Genomic DNA, 9,533 nt, shown 5'->3' on the forward strand with positions numbered 1-9,533 from the left:
GCTAGTGCCCAGAAATCTTCAATCCAATGAAATCGTCATCTTAAAACATGCCTCATTTTCATCACTACCCTAACCAAATCACCCCATAGTCAATCATCTTCACACATGATTTACCCTTCACACCAAATCCATCCCTCCAATTCATCAAATCCTTTACCCTCTTCACCTTCTACTCCTCTTTGACAATCATTAAGAACAAGAAAACCTTCATTGTAACCATGCTATTATTTCTCCTAGCTCAACTAATTCATCTTTAGTTATCAAGTACCCTTTATCTTTTGTCCTTAGTTATAATAATTGTTCTGAAAAAATACAAGAAATTTTGTCTTGTTGTCACTATTGAATCTGAACTATCAACCTATAAACAAGCTTCTCAAATTCTATGTTGGCAAGCAGCTATGCAACAAGAACTATATGCTTTACACGAAAACGATATATGGGCTCTAGTTTCTTTGCCACCAGACAAGCATCTGATTGGATGCAATTGGGTTTATGAAGAAAAAAACTATGTCAATATTTTAAATTGCGGTTGCGAGTAAGCGGTTATTGCGGCCATTACGATGCGGATTGCGACCGTTACGGTGTGAAATATTTGGTGAGTAAAAATATATTTTTGACATCGATGTGGCCCGATGCAGTTGTCTTACAGCCTGATGTGGTCCGATGTGGTTGTGTTTTAGCCTGTTACGATCCCATCATTGTGAATCAGTATCACACCACAATTGTGGTGTGATGCGGTTGTGGCAGTCTCCGCAACCGCAATATTGCGACCCGTCATATGATGCGGTCCACATCATGTGATGCGGTCCACAATTTGATACACTGAGTCATACTGATGGTACTTTAGAGAGATACAAGGCTAGGTTAGTAGCTAATGGATACAATCAAATGAAAGATATTGCTTATTTTGTAATTTTTTACCTGTGGTGAAAAAATATAACTGTTAAGGTTATCTTAGCCCTTGCTACAACCAAATCTTGGTTCCTTGCGCAAGTGATATGAACAATGTGTGCCTTTCTTCATGGTGACTTACATGAAGAGGTGTATATGACATGTACTCCTTATTTTCTACCATCAACCTCAACTATGGTATACAAATTATAGAAATCACTTTATGGTCTCAAACAAGCAAACACAAAATAACACACCACACTCTTCCACTTTGCTATCCCTAAGTTTCTCTCATTCCCAAGCAAATCATACACATTTACTAAAACAACTACTACCTCTTTTACTATTATTTCTTACAGACAATAGTCTCAAAAACATCAATCATGTCAAAGATGTATTACACAAATCCTTCAAAATCAAAGACCTAGGCCCATTAAGGTACTTCATGGATCTCGAACTAGCAAGGTTCAAGCAAGAAATTCATCTCAATCAAAGGAAATAAGCCCTTTCAATTTTAGAAGATTTTGATTGCCTTGGGTCCAAACCTGCCAAGACCCATTCTAATCCATCAATTGAATTGCACCTTCAACGAGGCAAACCTATTTTAGATCCTTCTTTATATAGAAGATTAGTAGGTCAACTTTTTTATCCCACCATCTCAACATATTAGTTATGACAAAAAAACAAAATTGAGCTATGAATTGCTTAGTTATGGTTAATTGTAGTAAATTTATTAATTTGAATGAAAAAACTAAGTTATGATTTGCTTGGAAATTAGTCTACTTAGAAATTTCTGATGAATATGTTAGGTTCTGATGAATATGTTAGGTGTTGTCCTCTTGTGGTATAAAAAACTTTAATCTATTTTTTGGGTACTACTAAGGGTATCTCCTCACCTTCTAGGTAAGGAGTTAATCCATTCCGGAGTATATGATTGTCCTTCCCAATAAATGTCGCTCTCAAGAATCAAACCCTTAACATTCTAGTCACCCGGTGGATCTAGCGGGACCTTACACTACTAGACCACCGCGTTATTGGTAAAAATTTAATATATTGTTAGCTTCTTTGTGAAAGATTAATAGTTGTTTTTTATGATTAAATGTAATGATTATTTTCATGCATATCTTCTAGGTGATACTTTTCACTTAAAAAATTTAGATTGTTATTTAACTTCATATATATGTTTGTGATATTATAATCAATGCACGTGTGATTTTAAGGATGATTAAAGTCTAAATTAACATGATGATTTTGTTATTGATATTATCATCAATGCATGTGATATTAAGGAAGATGAAAGTGTTAATTAATATAATGATTTCCTTCTTGATATTATAATCAATGTGTGTGATTTTAAGAAAGTGTAAAATCTTCATTAACATGATTATTCGTTTAATCTTATTATACATGGTCACTGTATCATCTATCATTCATGTTCTATCGTTATTGACTATACAAAAAAGTAATACAAATGAATGGTGAATGATGCACTGACTATGTATATATAAATCTTTATACAATTAGTGCATAAATATTACACTTTTTATTTTTTACATTTGCATTTAATTTCAAACATATTTTCTCATGACCTCTATAAATTTAAATATAAATATTTTTACAACCTTTTAAAACTCTTACTTCTTACATATGACATATAATTATCCTCAGGATACTCTTTCACTAATTTTATTATTTTGGAAATTATTTATGTAACTGTAATGTTAATTTCATAAAATTTTCATAAAAATAGCTTCTAATTAAAAGGATTTCCATGTTAATAAGTTATCCAATTTTTTTAGAATAATTGAAAAATATGATTTTTTGGATTTCATAGTTGCAAGAGAATAAATTATTTTTAATCTTATTGTTATAAGAAGGTGAAATGAATTTTATTTTGTACATTGTTAACATGTATATATAAATGTCTACTTATTTTCTTCGTAAGTAATCAATTACATTGCTTAAAAAACCTTAGGCACAGGTCAAAATTGGGTTTTTTTGGAAAGTCTACTAAACAATAATAGTTTCTAAATCAACAATTTTTAAAATTTATAAGAATGTAGTAATTGAATATCAATTTTTTATAACTCTAATGTTCTGATAAATTCCTTATCATGGCACCATGTGTTTTTACTTGTCATTTGTTCTTGAAAACTTCAAAATTATTTTTGAGCTATCTTTTTTGTTGTGAAATAATCTTTTATGTCTCTTACCTACATTCTTTGTTCGACGTTAGATATAATTACTTAAATTCAATGTGTCTAATATGATTGTTTAATTGTTTAATATTATTTTATTCTTCAAAATTAATTTTGAGCTATCTTTTTGGTTGTGAAATAATCTTCTATGTCTCTTACCTACATTCTTTGTTGGACGTTAGATATAATTACTTAAATTTAATGTGTCTAATATGATTATTTAATTGTTTAATATTATTTTATTTTTTTCCTCAGTTATTCTTATTCTTAATGTTTGTTTTGGTTTGATCATTCAATGCATGATCTAGGGCTTAAAGATGAGTATTGAGAATTTCCATATTTATACTAGATTTAGAATACATCAACTATTAATATATTGATACCTAGGAATAAGATTAGTTGAATTCGTCATTCTAACACCCATATTATTATGATTAGATGATTAATTTGTCAATAAATTGAGAATTAATTTTATTTAGTCATTTGATCTATTTACTCATAGAATTGATAAACAAATAAGAACCGGTGGTAGAGAAATCATATGAATAACTATATATGAATGTCATTATTGGATACTAGATAATAAATAGAGAAATTGTGTTCGTCATCTATGAATTTGGTATCTTTGAATTGCTTATTAGTTTAATTTTAATAATTTCACTCAATCAAAATCTTTTTTCAATCCAAATTCAATTAGTTTGTTACTTAAAAGAATATCAAGTAAGTCATATGAATTCGACAATTTTATATAGTTGTTTGAGATAATATATTTGGTTAAAATAACAATCATTTTGCATGTTAGCACAAATCCACAATATTAATATAACTAAAAAGAAAATAGCATCATTTTTCATCACCCAAATAAATCACATAGTTACAAAGCGAAAGAGTTTACCACCAGTTCCTACCTTTCAAAATTTTACAAAAAGAATCATTTAGCTTTAGCAATTCAAAAGTAGTGTTTGGAAGCTTCAAAGAGATTTGAAGCCAGGAGAAGAACCCTTCACAAGTTACCAGAAGATGATCAAGAGATTCAATTTTATCCCTGCAAAAGACACACATCAACTCCTCCCCGTTGACAATAATGTATCTTTTATGAAAGCTCATCCTTTATGGCTAATCTCCCTCTAGAAACTTTCCAAATGAAACAAATATTTGAATGAGCACATGATATCCAGCTTTTTTTAGGTGACTCTGCCTAGAAAATTCATCCAATTCTAATTGAGCCAAATACGCTGATTTTACTGAATAACTCTCTGAAGCTCCTAGATCCCATTTCCAAGAGTCAAGAACATCCCTCTTTGTAGGAATGAGGATTAATCATATCATACAATCAGGCCGCAACATCTTCTTCCCAAGACAACAAAGGCCTCTCCAATCGATCTTCCATTTCAAAGAGTCGTTGATCCAAACACCATAATCATCAATCAAAGTCTATTTGTTCAAAGCTAAATAATCTGGGAAATATGTCTTTAAACATCCATCTAGAATAGAGTTGTAGTTTCATCCCTATCTCCTTCCACACATGCAGCACCATCCACTCATTCACCCTACTCAAATCCCTCCACCACCTGGACGATGAATTTGAATCAGATGTGTCCAGATCCGCTCCATGCTTAAAAGATACCAATTTGACCCCAAAGAGAATTTGGTCATGTCAATCTTCTCAAATTTCACTTCCCTAATTTCAAATTCATTAAACTTAGTCAAATCTTTAACTCCCAAACCACCTATCTTCTTTGGTTTACAAACCTCTGACCAAGGAACCCAAATAATATCCTTCCCACCTATTTTATTCTCCCACAAAAAATTCCTTTTGAAGATTAATGAGTTTTTTTATTACCTTCTTAGAAGCTATATATAAAGACATAAGATAAATTGGAATATTATAAATGACAACCTTTAGAAGAGTTACACTCCCTTCAAATAAAATATGCTTCTGCTTCCACATAGCAAGTCTCCATGTAACCATGTTTTTTTAATATCGTTTGTGCCATATACAATTTCATTGGGTTTAGGTTATACTTTGTAGTTTATTATATGAAATTGAAGGTTCTATACATGATTGCTTTTTTTTTTTATGTGTTTCATTTTATATTTTTATCGTGTGAATTGATGTTTAGTATATTATATATTCTCTCTCATCCTTACTATAAAACATCTATAAAATTTTCAAAGTTGTTTTCATAAATTTACTCGTATGAATGTTATTAAGTTAATAATGAATGATAACAAAAAAAAAAACTTAATAATGAAGGACTATATGATAAAGCATGTAATGTGATAATTAGGAAGCTTCATAAGAGTATAGAATGCAGGTTAAATACAAGTGGGTGCTATATGAATATTAAGAATGACTCAGGAAAACTAAAAGTCTAGACTTATTACTTAGCCTGGACTTTGGCAATGTAATATGGTACTCTCATTAATTAGCTGACAACTAAGCAATATTGTTTATTTAATCATAATAAAAATTAGCTAAATACAACTGGCTCAATAAGTAGTATTAAAGAATGACTAAGTTTTTGGTCCTTACTTATATTTTTGCTTATATAATCATGACATAATAATATGATACTCTCATTAGCTTCCAACTAATAAGAGAAGACTAAGCAATATTGTTTATTTAATCATAATAAAAATTAGCTAAATGCAACTGGCTCAATAGTTATTATTAAAGAATGACTAAGTCTTTGGTCATTACCTTATACTTTTGGCTATATAATCATGAACATAGTAATATACTCCTCTCAACATACACCAAATATCAGAGCTAGACCAAAAATGTGTGATCAGGTAGCGAAATTCTTTCCACAATTAGTGGATGTATGGAAACTGCTGAGAAGTATACCCAAAGAAATTGCACAGATCAATGAAGAGCTTGAAAGCATTCAAATCTCTATTAATGCTGTAGATAGAATGGCTGCAGCATCTAAACAAGAAAACATTGATGATAATGGAATGAAAAGAAAGTTGAGGCATATAAGGGAAGAAACTCTTCGTATAAAAGAAGTCACTGAAGATTATAGGAGCATCCAACAACAACAGCCTCCAAGTGATCTTGGATGTATAGCTGTACTTTATGCTACAGCTAACTTCATAAAAACTATGATCCCTCGTCTTCGAATTTCTTATGAGATTCAAGACATCAAATCAAGTATTCATGAAATCAATGAAATATCTTGTTTTGAACAAGGATCAAGCAGTGGAAGCCAAGCACCACAACATGCCCTACGAAGGAAGGCTCTTTATGTTAAGGAAGATGATGTTGTCGGGTTTGAAGTTCCTAGAGATAACTTGATTGGCTGGTTGAAAGAGGAACGAGAAGAACGCAGTGTGATCGCTGTGGTGGGAATGGGAGGGCAAGGGAAAACCACACTTGCCAAGATAGTTTATAAGAAGGTGATTGGAGACTTTGATTGCCATGCATGGATTACGGTGTCTCAGGATTACACTGCACAAAAATTGTTGAGGGCCATGTTGGAGAAGTTGGATGAAAACGAAAAGGGTGTTTCTGAAATGGATCTAGAGTCCTTGACCAAAAAGGTGAGAAAGTGTTTGCGACAAAAAAGGTATGTTTTCTTTTTTGATGATGTGTGGAGTCAAGACTTCTGGAGTGAGATTGAATCGGCTGTGATTGATAATAGAAACCAAAGTAGGATAGTGATTACAACAAGGATCATGAATGTTGTACAATTATGTAGGGCATCTTCTCTTGTTCATATTCTCAACCTGCAACCTTTATTACCACAACAATCTTGGGAACTTTTCTATAAAAAGGCATTCCGAAATGAACCTGATGGACTTTGTCCAACAGGTCTCGAGGATATATCATCTAAGATTGTTGAAAAATGTGAGGGACTACCTTTGGCAATTGTTGCCATCGGAAGTCTTTTAGCTTCCAAAGAAAAAAATTCTCACAAATGGCAAAGGTTGTTTCAACATGTGATCAATGAGTTAGACAAGTATCCTAACTCAATTGGTATAACTAATATTTTAGGTCTTAGTTATGATGTTTTGCCTTATTATTTAAAGTCTTGTTTCTTGTACTTTGGAATATACCCTAAGGACTATGAAGTCAATTCTCAAAGATTGATTAGATTGTGGATAGCTGAGGAGTTCATTAAATTTGACGAAAAACTTGAAACTTTAGAGGAAGTTGGTGAACAATATTTGGAAGAGTTAGTCCAAAGAAATTTGGTGCAAACATCTTCATTTAGTGTTGATGGAAAACCTAAAAGTTATCGTGTCCATGGCCTATTACATGACATGATCCTTATGAAAATTAAGGTTTTAGGTTTTTGTCACTTTATTAGTGACAATAAAGTTGTTCGGTCAATGTCTAATGAAAGAATTCAACGCTTACAAATAAAAACCAATTTCAAAAATGATGATTTGAAGGGTGCCAATAATGAAGCCTCGTCCATTACATCGATTCATATTTTCGGAAATGAAGGATTGTCAGAAAAAGAGTTTGCGGAGATGATCCCCACAAAATACAGGAGATTGAAGGTATTTGAATATGATTGGATAGATAGGATTCCTCTAGATTTAGGATGTTTAATCCACTTGAGGTATTTAAGGTTTACTGGGGTGGTGGAGTTTCTTCCAGATTCCATTGGTAACCTCTATAACCTAGAGACTTTGGATCTAAAGTGGACAAATGTACTGGAGTTACCAAGTGAAATTAAGAAGCTTACGAAGCTACGACATCTTCTACTTCCATGTTCAAATATAATGATAGGTATTCGAGGTTTTGAATCCCTACAAACACTATATTGTGTGGACACTTGGAGGTGGGATGAACATCAACTTATAGAGCTTGGACACTTGAAGCAGTTAAGATCATTGGGCTTGATGAACTTTCAAGGTAGACATTATAAATATTACCATAAATATGTAACATGTTTGTGTTACTCAATAAATAAGATGGAATACCTTGAGAATCTGTACATTCATTCAACGAAAAGATGCATTTATTGGGATATTCCACCTTTGCCTATACTTCAGCGTCTTAAACTAGTAGGGGAGCTGGATAAGTTTTCAGAGTGGATTCCGAAGCACAAAAATCTGGTTAGATTATCCTTGAGGTTCTCCAAGTTAAATGATGATCCAATGAAATCGCTCCAGCATCTACCAAATTTGTTGTCCTTGCATCTTTGGGATGCATATGATGGTATATATATTGAATTTGTAAGTGGAATGTTTCAGAAACTTAAGAATCTAGAACTCATACGATTGAAGAGTTTGACTTACATCTATATTGGTGAAGGAGCATTGCCATCGCTGAAACATTTGACGCTACAAGATATCCCCAACCTTGAAAAGGTTGCCTATGGTATGAATAACTTACACAATCTTGAAACTTTATGGATTAAGGAGATGCCAAAAGAATTTGTGGATCGCGTACGAGGAAATGTCTGGATCCACAACAATGTTGGCACAGTACTTTATTAATGCATGTTTTGAAGAAGGTGAATTTTCAACTTCCTTCTATCTATTACTTTATTAACTGCATAATTAATTAATGATGTTACTAAATGTAATTGAGACTGGTTTGATAGTTTTAATGTTAAAACTAATATTTTATATTCACAACTTATCTAATTCTTGAAATAATTTGATTATTGTCCTTCAATTTGCAGGGATTACAACACATCCATGCTGATCGGGCGGAGAACTCTTATAGCTACATTTAACAACAACGTTATTGTGTCTTTCTGTTGTTTCATTCCCCTAATAAAAAGAATAAGTGTGGCGTTTGCTTTCTTTCACAAACACATATGATATCTTTAAGTGTGCTATGAGTGATTCTAAACTTGTTGCTTTTGATTGGATTTTGTATGTGAGGTATTATTTGTTAAGCATGTTATAAGACTTTCTTATTCAAGAGTTTTTAGAATTCACATTCTCTTGGTTTATGATTCTCTATTTATTTCCTTAAATTTTACTCCTTCCTATATTTTCTGCTGCTCTCTTTTTTTTATGTCTATTTTTTTATTCATTTCACCTGTACTTACTAACAAAACATAATAAAACATTTCACTCTGTAACACTTTGTGAATGTTATAAGAGAATAAAAATCATGGAATGATAATTTTATTTTATATAATAAAACCACATTTTTATTATTAAAAATAAAAGGAAAACCAATAACTTCATCTCTATTGGAGAAGATCTTTATTCATTATAGGATGTACACATTAGTTAAGATTTGGTAGTGTGCAAATATTTATTAACTGGTCTCTCATATTCCATTGAACTACTACCATCAATGTTCTTACTGGCATGGATAACTTGATGCCAATAACTTCCTACATCATCAATGCCTACAACTACAATGAGCCAATCAAAATGTACGGGTTTTCCATCAAATAACAATCAGTTTCCAGATGACCAATTCCATATGGATAATCCTTCACTAGAATGCTAAATATGTATTAA

The 9,533-nt window shown here is 31.8% G+C and overlaps 1 protein-coding gene across 1 annotated transcript; it reads left to right on the plus strand.

The window, feature by feature from the left end:
• On the plus strand, window positions 5,874-8,788 carry LOC109325845 (disease resistance protein RPM1-like). Its single transcript, XM_019558443.1, has 3 exons — window positions 5,874-6,685; window positions 6,737-8,534; window positions 8,735-8,788. The coding sequence occupies exons 1-3, from the start codon at window positions 5,874-5,876 to the stop codon at window positions 8,786-8,788; spliced, it is 2,664 nt and encodes an 887-aa protein (XP_019413988.1).

Source organism: Lupinus angustifolius, chromosome LG02 (genome assembly GCF_001865875.1).
Source record: "Lupinus angustifolius cultivar Tanjil chromosome LG02, LupAngTanjil_v1.0, whole genome shotgun sequence".
NCBI lineage: Eukaryota > Viridiplantae > Streptophyta > Magnoliopsida > Fabales > Fabaceae > Lupinus > Lupinus angustifolius.

What these genes read in the sequence shown, in the direction of transcription:
- LOC109325845 (XM_019558443.1), top strand. Translation starts at nt 5,874, where the DNA reads ATGTGTGATCAGGTAGCGAAATTCTTTCCACAATTAGTGGATGTATGG. An exon ending in GTTTTCTTTTTTGATGATGT is followed by an intron (nt 6,686 to 6,736) that starts GTGGAGTCAAGA and finishes GATTGATAATAG; the next exon opens with AAACCAAAGTAGGATAGTGA. An exon ending in TCCACAACAATGTTGGCACA is followed by an intron (nt 8,535 to 8,734) that starts GTACTTTATTAA and finishes TTCAATTTGCAG; the next exon opens with GGATTACAACACATCCATGC.